Consider the following 19,556-nt stretch of genomic DNA (forward strand, 5'->3'; position numbering starts at 1 on the left):
CCAGCGTCCTGGGCATTATGTATGTTATTAATTACACCTATTTGACACAAAAAAAAGGTACAGAAAGACGCACACGGGCGAAAACGTCAAAAGTTGTACCTCCCTCAGGCCATGTACAATAAATACTAATGTGATAACTATATCCAACTGAGGATGTTGAAAGTCAGCTGCAGTTGAGAAAGAAGAAGGAAGGAAGCAGTAGGTAAGAAGGAGCAGCAGGAAAAGGGAATTAGAATTACAGAAGAGAGTCGTACACCAATGGAGGTAAGGATGAGGCTAGAAAAGACTCATACGTCGGCTGTAATGGCTCTTCCCAGCGGCCCTGCCTGAGCGAGGGACTGGAAAATATCCAGGGACTAAGTGCACTCTTCAAACCTCTGCCGCCACATCTGGATGACACACCACCGCCCTGCATCAAAGGAAGGAACACATTGGACGGCCAGACAGGTGGCAGGGTAGCAGGACCGGGACGAACACATCGACTGTATAAACCTAAACAAGATGTGAAACACATGCGCGGATGTACACACATGTTTACATACAATTGTATACATTTTGACAGATGGCAATGATGTCCAAACGGAAATGACTCAACAACTATTTGATAGCTTTCCATAAGGTTTTAGCCCACCAACTCTTCGAACGCCGCTACCAAAGAGGTTGACATTTGTGTATTTGAGTGAAAAAGCCGTTGGATGGTTTGCCACAGACATAGAAGTCCCCCTCAGGATTAATTGTAATAACTTTGGTGATCTCTTGCTGTTTCATCTCGTGCCATCATCAGGTCAAAATTCCAATTTGTTTCATGCTAACATGCTAAACTAAGATGGCTGAGTATTGTAAACATTGTACCTGCCAAACATAAGCTCATTAACATCATGTGACCATGTGAGCATGTTAGCATGCTGACATGGTGCTTTCAGAGTGCTCAAAGCACTGCTGTCAGAGCAATTAAAGTTGAGCTGGCTATATTATTGGGTCAAAACTTTAAAAAGTTAGATCATCAAAACACTGAAACTTGATCTTAGTCAAATGAACTCAGTCCTATAAAATGTAAATGTCTGATTCATTTCTTACACTCTGCATTCATATTTCTGTGGGTCTTTCTTCTGGTGTGATGGCATCAGTAAATATCCCGTAATACCAATCTGTCACCTCAGCACATGGACGTTGCACAGGCTGAACTAATGGCTGCTGGGCACTGCAGGAAGCTCACTGAAGCACATGCGGGACTGAGCACCCAGTTGGGCGCTCGGAGCAGAGTGCTCCCCTTACGCTCCCGGCCTGTCACCCCACCGGCGACGCTCCTCTGCTCGCCGCTGGTGATGGACGACCTGAGAGGGATGACGAATCGACTCCTGTCAGTTCCTCAACACATCTTCATCTGGGATGCAGCTATAAGGGGAAAGGAGGCCGAGCATCACCATCGCCCTGCATTGTACTTTAAAATATATAGCTCATATTCCTGGAGGTCAGATGGATATCAACACACAGTGTTATCTGTATCCGATTATTGCATATACATACGGTATTTAACACAAACTATTTACAAATCACCATTGCCCTGCAAAATATAACTACAAAAATATGAAATATAAAAAAACAAGATTAAATTATCCATTTTCTCAAAGGTTATATCTGTTGTTGTTTTCAAAAATAGAAGAAACGTCAGTTCACGTTACAGTGATTCCCTGAATAGAAACCATTCGGTCAAGGTAGCGTTAACACTAAAATATAAAATACAAATAATAAAAAGTCATCATTCCCACATCGGATCAGCTCTGGTTTTACTGTTTGAACTCTTTGCGTTCCTCACTCATTTCATCATGTTTTCTTCATTTCCTGTGTGCAGCAAGCAGACGGATCTGTGTTTGGGTTAAGGCCAGAGTGGTATCTCTTCTGAGTGAGAGAGGGGCTTTCTGGTAGCTTCAAAGCCAGCAGATTTTGAGCTTCTTCAAACCCATAGAGCCCCTCTTCTCTATCGGGAATACGGTTTCTCACTGAGGTGGTCAGTTGGCTTTATGAGAGTCAGCGGCACATGTGTTTTGTGTTTGTGTGGAGAGATCAGGTTAACGGCCCACACTGATATTATATCAATCGATAAGCTGTGGGTCAGAACTGAGATATCCACAGAGAGAAAGATAGCGAGAGAGGGCGAAAGAGAATGGGACATGTGACGAGAAAGTCTCATTTCACACAAATCTCAGCGAGAGTGCAAACAGAAGCAGACGGAATCCATTCACTCTCTCCTGCGTGCCCCGGTCCAGATTACTTCCTGAACGTTCACTAGAATTTCAATCATGCCCGCTCTCCTCTTTCCTCTTTCCTCTATCACTCTTGTGCATCTGGCAAACGCAAGCCGGTATTTATATTCATAACAAACAATAAAGAACAAGACAAGAGAGAATGGTATAACTCAGGCGGTGTGGCAGGAGCCAGATACCACGCTGTAACCATCATGCTGTGACGGGTTGTTGGCAGATATTGGACCTCCCTCATAAACCACCACCAGCAGGCTGGATGGAAGAAAGCCTCCAACAGTTTACTCAGACCTCTGCATCATCCTTACAGCAGCACGGCCAATTACAAACCAGATGTGTCAAAAGCCGTGGGATCAGGCCTGTCTGATTGAAGCAGATCAAAATCTCATGTTTGATTCTGGCTCTTGATTCGAACTCTGCTGAGTGGATAACTTGGGAGAGAAGAATCATCCAGTCCTTGGGTTGTGCTCGGTTCGCCTACTTCAATAGTTTGGTATTGTTCCTTTGCTGTATAGCTTCATATTGATCAATGGTTTTGATCAATATAAAGCTTGCAACAGTTTAGCTTAGCTTAACACAGAGACTATACATAGGGGGAAGCAGCTATTCTGGCTGCATCCGATGATAATAATTATCTAATTGGTTTCAGCTGTACAAAACAAAGAAATTGTGTAGTCACGTGAATGGTCTTGCTCAGTAACTTCCTTGAGTCTCCGCTGAACGTCTGGCAACAACATGATAAGGACAAGACTCCTCATAACCCCCTGTAAAATCACAAATTGTCATTTCTACTTTGTTGTTTTATACAAATTAACCAAACAAGTTACAACGTGTTATTAGTGAGCTATAGACGTGCTGGCAGGCACCAGTGTAACCTTTGAACAGCATCAGGCTTGGGGTTTTCCCCATTTCATGCCAAGCAAAAAAATGGTGACCATGACGCCAACAGAGCTAACGGCGTTTACCTGAGAGGGAACCGGAGGGTGGGCGCTACACGACGACGCCATAGGGATGGCATTATCAGCTATAACCGCCATATGGGGGCAGTGAAGAGTGGCGGTGGCGAGCTAGCCCGCGGGGCACGCTCAAATGTACTAACATCTACTAAAAAGCATGACGGGCGGCCCAGCTAAGTCAACAAAGCAAGAAGAAGCTCAGATTACAAATACAGAGGGAAAGAGACTTCATTCTTCATACTCAACTATGTTTACATAGCAAATAGTCAATTGCCGCTATAATTATGCTCTAGCTATTGAATTTAGCACCTTGCCTTTTTTTTACACATTTCTTTTCTTTCTTCTTTCAACTGATCTGAGAAGACTGTTCTCATGACAATTAGTCTGTTTGCTATGAAAAGCAACAGCCTACTGTGATTCTAACATGTGATCAGATGTTGAGCTCAAAATACGTGAACACACGCCATGTTGATGATTCCCGTCTGGATTCCTGTTTCTTTATCTTCACCTGAACAACTTAAATCTGGCTGGCAATTAGTCAGCAATCAGGCTAGCAAACAACCAAAACAAACAGCAGGAGTGTGAGCGATGGCGGAACAATGCTCCTGTAGGCCCGGCGTGACCTCTGGACGAGGCGGCCTCATGACTGATTGGTGTTTAAGCTCAATCACAGACAGTACACTTCCTACTCCTGTGGGCCGGCTAAATGGCTCTATTCTCTCCGTCAAACCTCCATCGCTCTCTCTCTCTCTCTCTCTCTCTCTCTCTCTCTAGCCCCCTGCATCTCTCTTTCACCCCCCCCCCCCCCACACCCCCCCCCCCCCCCCCCCACCCCTACAGTCTGTCTGGGCTAGAGGGAGGCACCGTGGGAGTTTAATTACCTCGTATTTCCATGAAGCCAAGTTCATTACATTAACAGCTCCGTCCCACGCTGCATACTTCTAACCTGCTGCAATTTGTTTTTGTGTTTATTAGGCTGACAGAGAAGCCGTTTCCCGCTCAGCTTGGGGGAGAGACAGAGAGAAGGAGAAGGTCAGAGGGAGCTCTGCAGGCACAGGCGTCCATTGTGATGCACCAGCCGGGCGGATGAAAACATGACAGGGAGGTGCAGGCGGGTAACACAAGGCCAACTTGGGCTGAGAGAAATCAGGGTCGCTCTGGTGGGGATGAAAGACGTGAGGCAGTGAAGGAACGATGAGAGGAAGGTCAGTGTACACATCACTGGTGGAGTGATATAGGAAACTTTTAGGATGAATATCCACCAACATAAAGAGGAACACACAGGAGAGGGGGGAAAGCTCTAAAAACCCTGTGCACTACATGTCCAGAACCAAACTTAAAAAAACACAGTTAGCGACTATCTGGTGCACTCTCTCTTTAGGAGAGAGCAAAAAAAACGAGCTGAAAGGGAATATTGGACTTGCATTTGTCAAGTGATCCAAAAAAAACTGGCTCCAAATGAATGATAATGTTGCTCTGTGTCTGCTGGATGTGTAAATAGGCAAGTCCTTTATAGGCCATAACAACTTTATAAGGTGATGATATGTCAATTTTGTGTTTTCAGCTTGTTCTGATGCCACTTAAATGGCCAATGAAAAACAACAACAAGCACTTAATTCACTGGTTATAAAGTTAAAAAGAATGTGTTGTACCCCCTCTTCAAGTTATTTGTGTCTACTTGCTAGATAGATAGATAGATAGATAGATAGATAGATAGATAGATAGATAGATAGATAGATAGATAGATAGATAGAGTACTTAAATGGTGCAAGCTAAAAAAGCATTTAGCAAGATTGGTAAAACATCTGTAATGGGCGTACATTCCTAGCATTATGTAGAACGTTATTGCCCCCACACACACACACACACACACACACACACACACATACACACACACACATACGTCTCCATTCATGAATTTCTCTCTGTTCTGCCCACTAAATGTACAGTCCACAAAGTCCACGGCCAGTCCGTGACTCATTTACGACACGTTCCTCTTTCACAATTCTGGAGTTCCTAATTTGCCACACATGTTGCAGTGACATGCTTGTACAGCAAAGCACACATACATAACAAAAAGAGAATTTTAGATTGCAACAGCGTGATTTGACCGCGAATGCCTCGCTGCAGTAATTCAGAGACAATATGTACCCTTCTAAACGTTTGCAACGACTCGGGCGGGTGATACTGTCGGAAAACCGCCAACTAATCTAAAGCAGCCACACAGAATGGATCCACTCAAAGCCTCCCAAGAATCATGGAGAACAGGAATAAGGACAGAGAGAGTGAGAGAATAGAAAATGAGTAAGAAAATACAAGGATATACAGTTTGAAGCAAGTAAGACAAGAGAGAAAGAAAAGAAGAGAGCGATAGGACGGATGAGCATGAGTGAGCATCTTTGAAAGTGGATATGAAGGCGGATGAGCCACGCCAACCTCCCCTGACCGCATTAACGAAACCTAATGGAACGGCTGGCTCCAAGAGGCCTCGTCATCCATTATCTGACTGTTGCCCCGCGCAACCAAATAGGCTCACGGTTTCAGAGGCTGCAGCTCAGCTGTCATATACTCTGCTCTCCCTTTTTCTTTGTCTTATTTCCAATGTCCTTCATAAAAATGATTGGTAAATCAATTCCCCGGTATGTAAAGAAACGAGGGCAATATTGCCTCCACCAGGTCTGTGGCCACAAATCAGCAGGAGAGGAAAACAAATTTAGGGATGGTCATATTTTGTATTGAGAGTCAGACATCTCGGATCCATCATTACCATGTTGAGAGAACAACTACAGCGTTAACCTTCAGACTGAATTTTCCAGTTTCAGTGTGACAAATAAGTATTTTATATTTTTCTGGTATTGCTGTAAATGAATAACAACACGAATGTTTCAGGTTGTGCCTTCCTCGTGTGTTGACCAGTTGTCCAATAATCATCATATTGACCCAAGTGGTTGTAAGTAACTAAGTACATTAAGTCAAGTACTGTAGTAGGGTTGTAGTAGGGTTCAGTTTTGAGGTATTTGTTTTCATTCTATGTTAGTTTTATAGTTTGAGAAAGAAACAGTTTTTTTACAGATTAAGATTTGAAATTTGTTAATAAAAACAACGAATCATTAACACATTGGTGATAATAATCCAACAATATACTATTGTACAATATCCATAATAAGTCATTTTTCTTTGAATACTTTAAATATATTCTGCAAATATACACTTTGCACAAGTAAGATTTTGAATGTATGAGGCACGGCCTTTTTAAAAAATCAATAAACCAGGATCTTTTTTTCAAGTTATTCGCACCCTAAAGGACCTCAACAGATTAAACAAAGGGTCTAGAGAATATTACTGGAACCCCTAAACTCGACAAAGAGACAGAGATACAGTTTACTTAATGTTCATGCAGGGTCAAAACCAGGAGATCAATCACAAATCCAAAAGGGGCAAGTAGAAAATCCAAGGCCCAAACAGCCAAGCAGGGTCAGAGCAGGAAGATCAGATTCAGAAACTAGAAATACGCTGGCGAGCTTGGCAGCAACACACAAGACGACCTGGCAGAGACAAGTGCAAGTGGACTGATTTAAATACCGAGGGACTAATGAGAGAACGGGCTGCAGGTGAGATTGTATGTTCTGAGTAGCAGGCCCTGAAATGACACTTAGTGAAACTGACAGGCCGGATCAAAACAACCTAAAAAGTGGTCCAGTTTGTGTCAGGATTTTCTTTTAAAATAGCAAGACGCTGTTTAACAGGGGGTAGGATTCAAACTTATTCAAAAAGTGTGAAGTAGTGTGAAGCATGGACATTGTTGTTTTCAAGCTTCTGCACATTAACAAGGGGATTATATAGCGGGTGGTGTGTTTTTAAGGAGTGAATGACTCAGAAGACCTGCTCCATAGGTCTTGGTTAGAAAGACCACCATTGTGTGCTGATAGTGGTGCCTGTGTGGAGACAGAAATAACTCCCTATTACAGTATATCTTTGGTATTCTGTGATTGTGACCTTGTCGTCGAGCGGTTTAAACACTTCAGTGTGGCCAGTGTTTGAGCAGCCTTTCAGCGTGGTGAGAAAATGACAGCATCCTCTGAGAATAAGAAGGGGCAATAAGCTAAGGGGGAGCTACTTACATAGGCATGCTACACACAAATTGCTTACTTACTGCTAGGTAGCTAATCTCTCATTAATCCATGGTACTTACCCCCCCCCACACACACACACACACTGACTGCACCTTTTGTGTGGTCGCACAGAGAAAGTGTTTTTCTGTGGCCGGGGGTTCAGAAGCATTGGCTGGTCTGATTCAGGACATTCCCAGGAGCACTGGAAAGAAATGAGGACACGGAACAGCTCACGCATTGTGTGCGTGTGTGTGTGTGTGTGTGTGTGTGTGTGTGTGTGTGTGAGTGTGTTTTTGCATCTACACTGTAGCTTGCACATAGTCATATTTTTAATTGTTGTATGTTTTTGGGAACATGTGAAAAAATGCAACTTGGTGCATTTTTTTGCTGAGCCACTGTTGGATGATCCTGTGATAATAAGGATGTTATGAATTGTGAGGAATTACATTCATGTGACTCACGCCACCATCCATACAAGAGCATTTTTCTCTTGAAACAATTGTTCTTTTCTACTGTTGTCAGTAGTAATCAGTGTGTTTCCCTTCGGCCAGACTGCTGGTCATGTGAGCGGATCTCAAAATGATAATTTCTCAGTAATGTGAAATCATTACAATGAGCTTCAACGTCCACACTAAATTGGTTTTGTGCTTTGTTTGCTGCTTGCCCTCTCTCACCAGCCCGGGCATGGATTACTCATACGAGAGGAAATAATGACGCCACGGTCCATTAAGTGGGATGGCAGGACATCATATCAGCATTAATCTGCCACTTAGCAGAGCAGCCTCAGGAGGAGGAGACAGGGAGAGGAGAGAGAGCGAGGACATGCTTTTTAACTGCAACGAGCTGGTCGCAGGCTTTACATTTGTATTACGGTTTTTTCATGATATAAAACTTTGGATGAAAGATATGAATTAAACAAATTACTTTTGGTGTTCCCATGACCAGGACAAATGTTCTGTTTCTGTTTTTAGAAACTGTTACCTTTCCCTTAAAGCCACAGCGAAATGGATAAATTGGATACATTGATCTATATGCCAAGTGCAAGACCAGTCTTTTACAAATATTTAACAATACAGATAGATGCTAATAAATATCAAATGTGTCTTTTTTTTCTTCGTTTTCTTTTACAGATGGGCCAACTCAACGAATTTGTACAGAAGCAGAGATGAAATGTACCTAATCTGGTCCTGTAAAAAACACATTTTCTCTTGTTTGAAATCAATGTTTTATCGTTCATGTTCAATGCCTATATTTGTTTATCAAAAGATAATTAATAAAAACAATTGAAAAGTATTGTGTGTCTTACATAAAATCACCAAGTCAAAGCTCTGACTAGTTCAAGGGATTGACAAATCAGTTCATGTCTTGGTTGTATTGGCTTTACCTGTGCTCTTGGCTGCAACTCCCATTGGAAGCAGTGGGGTCATGTCAGGTCTCCACAACCGGTAAACCAGGGGCATCCATGGGATGTGATCAACTTATATTTTAAACTTATATTATTATAATGTAACAACTTGTATTGCACTCAATGTAAGATCCTGGGGTGAACAAGAGCAGGGAACTGAACAGGACAACAGAAACATTTTCTTTGGTGCAGTTGCAAGACTTTGGTTACAATTGCCAAAAACTGGTAAAAAAAAAATAGATTACAAAACCTAACAAGGAATAATAGACTTACCACCAGTGTTGTTTTTCAGGGGCTTTCTTCTTTTAATGCACTTTCTTTTTTTAACATCATAAAAAATAGACCACCATATTTGTAAAATCCTAGTCATGATTCTGTGCTGGACTTATTTGATAGATGCGCCTTTGATGCAATTAGTTTTACATGGTAAATTACAATCATCAATAGTTGTTTTTTTAAGAGTTTTTATGTCGTCCACATAGAGGAAAGGTACCCAAGCCGCTGCAGTAAGGACACAGCCTAATTACACTCTACCAGGAAAGGACACACTTTTAACTAAAGTCTGAACCATATAAATATCAGCATATATGCTATATTGTAACCCAACCAATATTATCATTACCTCTATAGTGGGTAGTTTGTATGGTGTACAGCGCCATCTATTGTCATTAAATAACACGCCCCTTCAAGTATAGCTGCCCTGGCTGATCCCTGAAGGACCGTTAATTAAACTCAACTTAATTATAAATATTTAATTATTGGATAAATATAATGCCTAAACACGTACTTTTTTAAACACACACACACAAACAAACAACATCGGTTTGCTCAATTCTCATGAAACAGACAACGGCGTTGCATTTGTTCTGGACCCAGTCACAGGGCGGAAGAGCCGGGCACGATTGTGCCTGATCATAATTATCTGTCAGACGCGGATAGCGGTTGGTGAGCTTGCTAGCTGAAGCTAAACTGGGTCCCTGTCAACTGACAGCTGAACGTATTATTTTATCTCGAGCTGTGCGCCCCAAACAATTGCCACGATGTTCGAGGAGGCCAGCGAAGTGTTCGATAACATGTTCAAGTCTTCGTTCCCTTTAACCTTCATTGTGTTCATCCCCGCGGTGTTGATCCTGGTGTCGCCGCTGCCGGCCGAGGCGGCACACGAGTTTACGGTGTACCGCATGCAGCAGTACGACCTGCAGGGACAGCCGTACGGTAAGTGTGCCGTTTCGCTGCTTTATCGCGAAGGAAGACACGTAAGCACGACTACGGTAAATTGACCGGGAGCTCGAGCGATCTCCGACGTCAGACTCCAGATAGCTCGTGGTTGTCTGCAGCTAAACGCTGACGTTACCTGAAGTAACGCTTCGATGCAGGTCAGCGGCAGCTAGCTGGGTGCTAATGTAGCTTAGCTTTGCTAGTAGGAAACAACAAGCTAGCTCAGTTCCTCGCCATTATCATCATTAAGGTCACTCCTTGAAATTACTTCCAAGCTTACGTGTATATCCCTAACTACACCCGGTTTATACGTGTCAATACATGGTTACATTTGCAACGTTGCAAAAAAGACTTAATCCTTCAATTCCAAAAGGGATTCAACAGTTCGCTTTTTCAAAAAGCATTGGTTATTTCTGTGGCACTTCGTGTGTGTGTGTGTGTGTGTGTGTGTGTGTTAGTGTGTTCGTGTGTTCGTGTTAGTGTGTGTGTTAGTGTGTTAGTGTTCCACAATTGATGGGTCTGTGTGTCCTACCCTCAGGTACCAGGAATGCCATCCTGAATACGGAGGCTCGTACTGTGGAAGCAGAGGTACTAAGTCGTCGCTGTGTTATCATGCGGCTGGCAGAATTCTCCTATGAAGAGTACCAGAAAGCACTACGCCAGTCAGCAGGAGCTGTGGTCATCATCCTGCCCAAGAACATGTCTGCTATGCCCCAGGACATAGTGCAGGTAATAACACACTTTAATGCCAGAAATCAAAGTGCTGTTTCTTGTTTCTCTCCCTTCACACTCAACTGTTTCCACTTTGACTGAGTTCAAATTGAATGCAAAGGAGGGCAATGGTGCAACATTCAAGTGAATGTGAGCTACAATATAGAAAACAACAAGAAGGAAAATTAAAGGCATGCATGTTTTGTCATGCGTAGTATTCCTAATTAATGGCAAACTTTAGTTAGAATAACCGAGCAGCGCCCTGCTCCCTAATCTTAGTCAGCCACAAGTTTATCTGTTTCGGATTGAATTTATTATAACATCACCCTCCTGTTTACGATATTTTAAGCTTTCTACTTCACTTCACAAAGCTTAGCGTGACACAAAATCAAAGAAAAGGGTTTAGAAGGTTCCACTGAGATTGGATATAATCTCACCAAAGCACACTGTCAGATTTTTATGAGCATCATCGATAGATTAGTCTTTCTGGAGAGCCAAGTAGTTGGCCATTTCATGAGTTACACATTTGGTTCAGTAACTAGATTATATTTTTGGTCAGTGATTTGTAGAGACAAAAGGTTAATTTGTAATGTTGTTGCTCTCCTGCTTCCCACTGAGGCTCTCCCAACATGTGTGCAATGTTGCACTTGCAGGGTTTAAGGAATTAATCAGATTTCCCCTTTCAGTTTTAATCCATCAACATCTCACACTAACAAACGGAGCTGTGTGTCGTAGCTTGTTAAACACGCTGGTCCCCTCTGCTTATCATGTGTAGCAGTTCATGGAGCTGGAGCCGGAGATGTTGGCCACCGAGACCATCGTCCCCGTCTACTTTGCCATGGAGGACGATGAGCTGCTGTCCATCTACACCCAAACCCTGACCTCCTCTTCATCACAGGGCTCATTATCAGCAGCAGAAGGTAGAGAGTCTCTCCCTCTGGGCCGTACCTGCTGTTGGGCTTAATATGTCTACCTGTCTGCATTTGCATTATACACAGAATTTGCACATTTATTATGAAAAATGATTAACAAATGGGAAAGTTGGTCATGTGGAATGTGCACTGTGCGAGTCTGTCAATTTTAAGGCTGTGTTTTCTGTTGGTTTCTGTAGTGCTGCTGCATACAGCCACAGCCAACGGCTTCCAGATGGTAACCAGTGGAGCTCAGAGTAAAGCTATCAGTGACTGGGCCATCACCAGTCTCGAGGTGAGAGACTTGATCATAATCTAAAGACAAATGTACGAGACTGGGCTGATTTAAACACACAAACCTGGATAAAGGGATACTGTTTGTCACCTGAATCTTGTAACGAGAATATGTACTAAGATTAAAAAGAGTTTCCAAGGTGCCAGTTTCTGCAAAGGCAGATTTCAGTATTGTAAACTCGGGTTACTTATATTTTCATTATTAATATATGATGTCGATTTTTGGAAAACTTAAGTACCCATAGTTTTTTGTTGGACACAGACATAAAGTTCAGGAACCCCAGTCAGAGGGTCGCATGTTACATTAACATCAGCCAGAGCGGTGCCTTGGTTGTTAGGACTGTCGACTCGCAGCAACAATGCCCTGGATTTACCTCTGTCTCGGTACTTTATGTGTGAGTTTTAGTTGGTGTAGTTTTCCCTCTGGGTACTTGATCCGGTTTTCTCCTACAGCCAACAGGCTGGAGGTTAGATGCACAAACAAACTGAATTCCATGGGACTGTGTGCACAATTTAAATGCTTGTTGTTTGATGAGATAATAATAATAATTTGCACTCTATTTGTTCTCGATTTGTTACAGCTTCACTATTGCATTACATTTCTGTCTTCTCTAAGCATGTTCTGTCTGTTGCACAATACAGATTTTTAAACGGCTTCTCAAGTCAGATGTTTGAGAAATGGGTTAAAAGACTCTGACTTTAATGTAATAGTAAAGCTTTGTTAATAGGCCAGTGTTTTCTGCTCATGTGGATGCCCATAAATCCTGTAACAAAGACTGTTGTGTGGACTGAAAGCCTGGGATTTTAAATTGTGATTATATTTTGGAGAGAAATGTACACGCACTGTGTAGCCAAGCTAAGCTATTTCTCTATTTTGCTCTCAAGGTCACAAAAGTCCTCCACCCAAAACAAGGAGATTATTAATGCTCAATGTGAATATCGTTCTTCAACGGTTTACATTCAAAGAATCGATTGCTACAGTATTTCTGTTTCTTTTTTTCTTTTTCATAAGGGTTCATGAAGGGATTGGGATGGATTTGACTAAACAGTTTGAGTCAGAAAGGCTGGTACATTGTTAGCTCTAATTCAAGTTTTGTTCAAAAAACCAGGAGAAAAAGAGGTGGTTTTGTCACACTTCAGGGGATTAGGAGACCTTGAGGTCAAATGTGAGTGTAACCCACTGCAACTCTGCACTGTCACGCTACCAGACTGACAGTTTAAGCAGCCCATTGGTTCAGCTGAAGCTCATGCTTTAGATTATTAGCTTCTGTTTTATTTCAGTCATCTAATGGCTCTCTTTTTATTTACCAGGGTCGTCTGGCTGGAGTTGGAGGAGAAGACCTGCCCACTATTGTGGTGGTCGCCCACTATGACTCCTTTGGTGTTGCTCCAGTATGTTCAAAGCTTCTTTTCTCTTACAAATAAGCCCTGACTCTTTCTAAACGTACAGTGACTGTAATGCAACACGAGTTTCAGTAAAAAGAGAGTAATCTGACTCTGTGTGTTGTCGTGTCCAGTGGCTGTCGTACGGAGCAGACTCAAACGGCAGTGGGGTATCCATGTTACTAGAGCTGGCTCGTCTCTTCTCAAAACTTTACACCTACAAGAGGACACATGCTGGGTGAGTAATGAGGAGAGCACTCACATTTAGATTGTCCTTGGATCATTGTGTCACCTTAACCGTAACAGTTTACACACACTTTTAGTTCCATTAAAAAGCATCGATTTCAGATTATTTTATACAGTCATGTCAATAGCGTCACCTCAGTGTACTCTATGCTGCACACTCATTTCATGCATTGCATATAGGATGACATGGTCAAATTGGTATTGAATTGCTGACCTCAACAGTTCATCTGAACGCAAGATAAAGCCTGATTGTTCTGTCTATCACATTTATTGTGGCTAGTGTGCTACTCCAAATGCTTTTTGAGAACTATATTGAACATCATCTGTGCACTCTGCTGTCAGTAGGACTCACAGTGGACTGTGTTAAACACTTAAAGCGGTCAATAATATGGTACAAGCTCATTCTTATGTCTAAATGTACTTAACAGCAGCTGAGTGGAAGGACTCTAACAAAGAGGACTTCTTACAGAGAGTGATTAGGCCAGGAGTAATGGACTTTACTGTAACATGCTCTGTGGAAGAAGTCAGCACTACTCAATTGATTTGTCCATTGTTTTTAGGCCTTGCAATTTAATTCCCACGGTTTCCTTTATGTCTCTAGTATTTATGTCTATACATTGATTCGTCACACATCCTCCGTCAGGTTCCCTTGGGATGTTTCGCTTGTACATTTGATTAATGTGTGAAGTGAACCATGTTGTGTGTTCAGGTACAACCTGCTGTTCTTTGTATCTGGTGGGGGAAAGTTCAACTACCAGGGCACCAAACGTTGGCTGGAGGACAATCTGGACCATACAGGTACTGTTATGTTCATACAATGCTTTGCATACAAAGTATTCATGCAGCTGGATTTGGTTCAATGTACAGTTTTTGGCCTATGATTCAATACAATACTCAAAATCTGAATAACGACAATTATGTGTATGCAATGACTTTTAAATACAATTCAAGAGCAATTCCCTTTGTCGATAGACTCCAGTCTGCTGCAGGACAACGTAGCCTTTGTGTTGTGTCTGGACACTCTGGGGAACGGAGACACTCTGCACCTCCATGTGTCCAAACCTCCTAAAGAGGGAAGTCCTCAGTATACTCTACTTAAAGAGCTGGAGCTGGTAAGAATCTCGAGGCTTGATACACCTCAGGCTGGTTATTTAATTTCTCTGTCATGAAGTAACTTTTGATACTGAATCACTCGCTGCAATTTTGGACATACAGTTTTTCCCATTTCCTTTCAGGTGGCCGAGAGTCAGTACCCAGAGGTCAAGTTCTCCATGGTCCACAAGAAAATCAACCTTGCCGACGACATGCTGGCCTGGGAGCACGAGCGCTTCGGGATCCGCCGTCTGCCGGCCTTCACGTTGTCCCATCTGCCCTCCCATCGCCTGGCTCAGCGCTTCAGCATCATGGACTCGCGGTCAGTGTCCCCCTCCTCTCGCCATGGAGCGGGAGAGCCCCCTGCTGGGTGGGTTCATTATTGCAAGTCTCCAAATCAGACAGAAAAGAGTTTCCATCCCAGCTCCCAGTCATTGTTATTCATGTCATAGGTGTTGTTGTAGACCCATTCCTTTCCATCTTTACCCTCCATGGAAAGAGTGTTGTGAGGCCAACCAGAGCATATTTGACATCATTCATGTCGGTATTTATGCACTTTCATTTATGCTCCTGCAGCCATTTATCAGTTATGTGTTACAATTTGAAACATAATCCTTTTCCTATCAGTCTATTTTATACTACGTTTCTCAAACTTTCTGAATTTCAGCCCTCCTTTGTGGAAAGGGATGCTCTGTAATTGGGCTCTCTCTTTTTCTCTTTCGCTCTCTCTTTCTGACGGTTCCTGGTTTATCTCTGTTGTGCTTTGGAGTCTTTCCACCGCCTCTAACTGTTGCACACTTGTGTTTGTGTCTAACAGGCCTCATGTAGATGTGAAGAAACTCAGCAGGAACTCCAAGCTGGTAGCAGAGGCACTGGCCAGGGTCATCTACAACCTCACTGAGAAGGTAAACACACAGATGGAGAAAATAAGATGTCTCTAGATTCTGTGTCCGCTTTCTGCCTGTGATGTGACATTTCTGTCGGGTGTGTACTCTGCTTCACAGGGGGCTCCTGGAGACCTGCAGATCTTCACTGAACAGATGGTGAGTCACCAAATTGAGCGCATGGTGCTACCACTGCGGTAGCAACAATTTCCCCTCATTACTATTCATGTTTTTAACGAGACAGAATTTGTGTTTTGTTGTTAAAAATGAAAGCAAAGCCTCCACATAACTATAGAAAAACGGTTGCCTTTTATAATATTTATTTTCAATATACAGATTAGCTATACACTGACCATCACAGACACGGGTGGTTAAGTTGTGTGTAGCTCATAGTGTACGCCTCTGTTGTAATGCAGTGTGTGTCTCCTGTTGCGTCCACAGGTGCAGGACGAGCAGCTCTCAGCGGTGGTGGACTGGCTCACGGCGCAGCCCCGAGCCGCTCAGCTGGTGGACAAAGACAGCAGCGTGGTGTCCACTCTGGAGTATCACCTTGGACACTACCTCAAGGATGTCAAGAGACACTACGTCAAAGCTGACAAAAGGTAGGGAAAGAGCAATGCTCGGTTGTTACTTCAAGAATAAGCATAAGCATACATATAGGATAGTTGGTAAATACCTGACCTATTCAATATTGCACCTATTTAAATGCAGTGCATCTTGCCTTTTTTATTACCATATCTTCCCATCCAGTGTAACACTGTCTTTAAAAGATCCAAATATTCTAGTATTTTATGATCAAACGACTCTCTATTAAACCTCAATGTGCTTGTTGCCGGGTGCATTCAGTGCAACTCTCTTAAGGTTATGCAGGAAATTGGACCACCAATGCTTAAAAACAACAACAAAAAACACACAGGTGGCAGCCTGCTTTGTCAGTCGTCATGAATTAAACCATTAACATCAGAATTTGGATGCTTAAAAAATAATGTCACAAACCTAACGGTTTTTAGTCTTTCCCGTATCTAACATCTATTGCACATTCTCTCTGTTTTGTCCTCAGAGATCCAGAGTTTGTATTCTATGACCAGTTGAAACAGACTATGAATGCTTACAGGTACGTGAATAGCTTCTCTCCTTTGTTGCAGCTCGTGCTGATTTACTGAAGCTTTTACTGTCTATGAAGTCATGAGGTTATCTCATCTGCATCAAATTAGTCCTCACTTGTATTTCATAAAAAATCCAAATATTTAAATAAGCCATCTCATTATGTTAAAAGATGATTTTTGTATGTTAAAGATGATTTTTGTGTCTTTAATAATCACTCTGTATTGCACTCACTCTCCACCTCTTAGAGTGAAGCCTGCTATTTTTGACTTGCTGCTGGCTGTCTGCATTGCAGCCTACTTAGGAGTGATGTATCTTGCTATCCAGGTAAGTCACCGTGCTCATGCAGTAGACTGTGGCCTCTTCCAGACTATATTTTACAATAACAATGTATCGGCTCATTGTTTAGCTGTTTGGTCTGTGAATGTACTCTCACTGCTCTCATCACGTTGCTTTTGTCCACAGCAGGCAGCGGTTTTCAGCAAATAAGCTCTGAGCACCAAACGGCAGACAGTCAGCGTTAGTGAATAAGTGGTTAACACAGCGGGGGCTTCAAAGCTAAAGAGTCAGACAGTTCCCTCAGGAGTTGGTGGAGATTAAAATAGACCTGAAAGGGACAAGCGGCCAGAAACACAACTTGGAGTAAATGATAATGTTGCTCCCCAGAAACCATTAATTCCCTTGATGGACGCTGTCAACATTGTTAGTGTTCCATGTCTGTAAAAGGTCTGAGTGTGCAGATGTTCTTTGGGTGGTCTTGTGTGGAAACATAAAATGAACTCTTGTCTTCTGCTCCTTTTTCTGCAGAACTTTGGAGTCCTCTACAGTGTTGTACGTAGAATCACCCAACCCAAGACGAAGACCCATTAAGGTGCACAACACTATTCTTTCCCCCCATATCTCACACTTTTCCACAAATCAAGGAACTTTTACCAGTAAGAACAAAGCAGCTGGTCTGAGCTGCTGTTCTCATGATGGTTTTCAAACCAGCAGAAGCTCTTCCATTTCTTTCATCCTGATCCACAGACTATGATGTCGGATTCTTACCTGCTGCCAACTTAATCCATTTGGTCTCACAGACCAGACTAATCAGGAATCATCTTTCACTCTCCCTGTCTTCATGAACACAGATGTCTCGTCATTCATTTATAATAATCCCTCGCGGCGGACATGTTTCATTATTTCACTCTTGTGAGGGATGTAAAGCATTTGTCAACACGCCTGAGATCTGATGAGATTAAGTGTCCTGATTCCTCCTCTCGGTTTACTGTACGAGTGACCGCTCTGCCAAACGGACGTCATGTGTTGTCTCAGGCAGCTACAGGGAGAAACTGACACGCAGAGTTTAGCCCAGAATTTCTTATGTGTTCACCTGTTGTTTTTTTTGTTTTTTTGAGAAGTTCACATTTTTGAATCTGCTTAAATACAATACTCACATTTTCATAATGATTTTTAAGGAGGTATTTGTAATTAACCATACTGACTCCCTCCTTAATCCAGTCCTTCTAATGTGTTATCAATGAAACATTGTCAGTGACGACACGCAGAGGGGAATTCATACAGTTAAAAGACAGTTAACATTAGATGATACCGATGGCCTCATTTTACCTTCAGATGCATTTTTGCACAGAAAGGACTGGATCTTGTCTTCCATCTTTCGGGGCGCCTAATTCGCATTCAGATGAATCGATTGATTGCTTTGACTGAAACATCTGTAAAATAGAGTCCAAGATGATGTCTTCAATTGGCATTTTCTGTCAGGCTAACATAACAAATGACAAAATGTGAAAATGTACAACAATATAAAACCTAGAAAGGCAACAAACCAGATAAAAAAATGTTTGGCATCTGTGCATGATAAATAACTTAACGGATGAAGCGATTTTCTAAATGTTTGCTGACAGATTTCCTGTGAATCCACTCATTTCATATGTGGGCATATGAGTATTGCATAGAGAGAGACTTGAACAAAATCTGAACTTTTCCTTTTTAAATGTGCAGTGAAAATGACTCCACAAATGGCGTTTACGGATAAGATGAGTTGCCTAAAAGAAATGTGAAGTAGTGTTTAGATGATCCTAATTCAATTGCCTTGGTAGTACATTTATTAAAAAAACATTCAATTGAATGGAAAATAAATCTTTGCCAAATAATTAAATATGTATTAGTCTCCTTTTTCCTCCCTGTTAAATCTCTAACATTATAGAAATTTAAAGCAAATTCCACTTTGAAATTTTCCGTCTCACTTTTTTCTGTAGAGGTTTGTTTTCTGTTGCTGTAACTTTAAGAATTAAAAATCCTACTAATGTTTTTGACTCATCTTAAAGATGTTAAAGGGTCACATGCAACAAACATGTCTGTCTAATCAGAGCACACGCGTGTTGAATGTGTAAGAGTACAACACGAGAGATAAAACTCCCCGTTACACCTTTTTATCGGTGGAAACGTGTTTAGCTGAACGTTTGCAGCAATGATGCGATTCGAATTAATCCAACATTCTTTAAGTCGTGGCAAGTTTTTGGTCCAGCATTGCAGTATCCGTACACTGGATGTCTTAAAATGGGCAATAACACAAAGGATGTTGGATTAAAAGGGGACACCTAGATTATTAATTTCATGAGATTATTGGTGTGTGTAAAATGAATGCTGCAGTGTTTCCTTGACCTTTTCTCTGCCCTAGTCTCGCCTCGTTGTGGGTGAATGGTGTTTTTCCTTTCGTATTTTCCATGTTTTACTGCATGACGTGTGACCTCCCCCCCCCCCTTTTTTATTTTATTTACCAACATGAGGGAAATACTGTGGTACATATGATTTTTTTATTTATTGAAGCAGTTAGTTTTCATTTATGCACTGAACCGAACTCTCCTCTGGTCTGAACTCTGTTTCGCTTCATCCACAACACTTGATCTTTGCAATGAAAAGGACATCAGTTGTGATTTAAAAAATAAAACGATTTAAAGAAATCACATGGAGCACGTC

The 19,556-nt window shown here is 42.1% G+C and overlaps 1 protein-coding gene across 2 annotated transcripts; it reads left to right on the plus strand.

The window, feature by feature from the left end:
* The first annotated feature begins 9,638 nt into the window (after positions 1-9,638).
* ncln (nicalin) lies at positions 9,639-19,540 on the plus strand. 2 transcript variants are annotated; one of them, XM_034531083.1, is made up of 15 exons: positions 9,639-9,949; positions 10,491-10,681; positions 11,439-11,583; positions 11,775-11,869; positions 13,180-13,260; positions 13,386-13,489; positions 14,207-14,295; positions 14,470-14,609; positions 14,733-14,959; positions 15,407-15,494; positions 15,594-15,632; positions 15,915-16,075; positions 16,534-16,587; positions 16,826-16,904; positions 17,385-19,540. In XM_034531083.1, exons 1-15 carry the CDS (start codon positions 9,775-9,777, stop codon positions 17,445-17,447), a joined length of 1,731 nt encoding a protein of 576 aa, XP_034386974.1. In that variant the 5' UTR covers positions 9,639-9,774; the 3' UTR covers positions 17,448-19,540. The 2 variants fall into 2 exon arrangements, with proteins under 2 accessions (XP_034386974.1, XP_034386975.1); XM_034531084.1 differs by having other exon boundaries at positions 9,662-9,949; positions 14,733-14,911.
* Positions 19,541-19,556: the final 16 nt, after the last annotated feature.

The sequence above is a fragment of the Cyclopterus lumpus genome, chromosome 4 (genome assembly GCF_009769545.1).
Source record: "Cyclopterus lumpus isolate fCycLum1 chromosome 4, fCycLum1.pri, whole genome shotgun sequence".
NCBI lineage: Eukaryota > Metazoa > Chordata > Actinopteri > Perciformes > Cyclopteridae > Cyclopterus > Cyclopterus lumpus.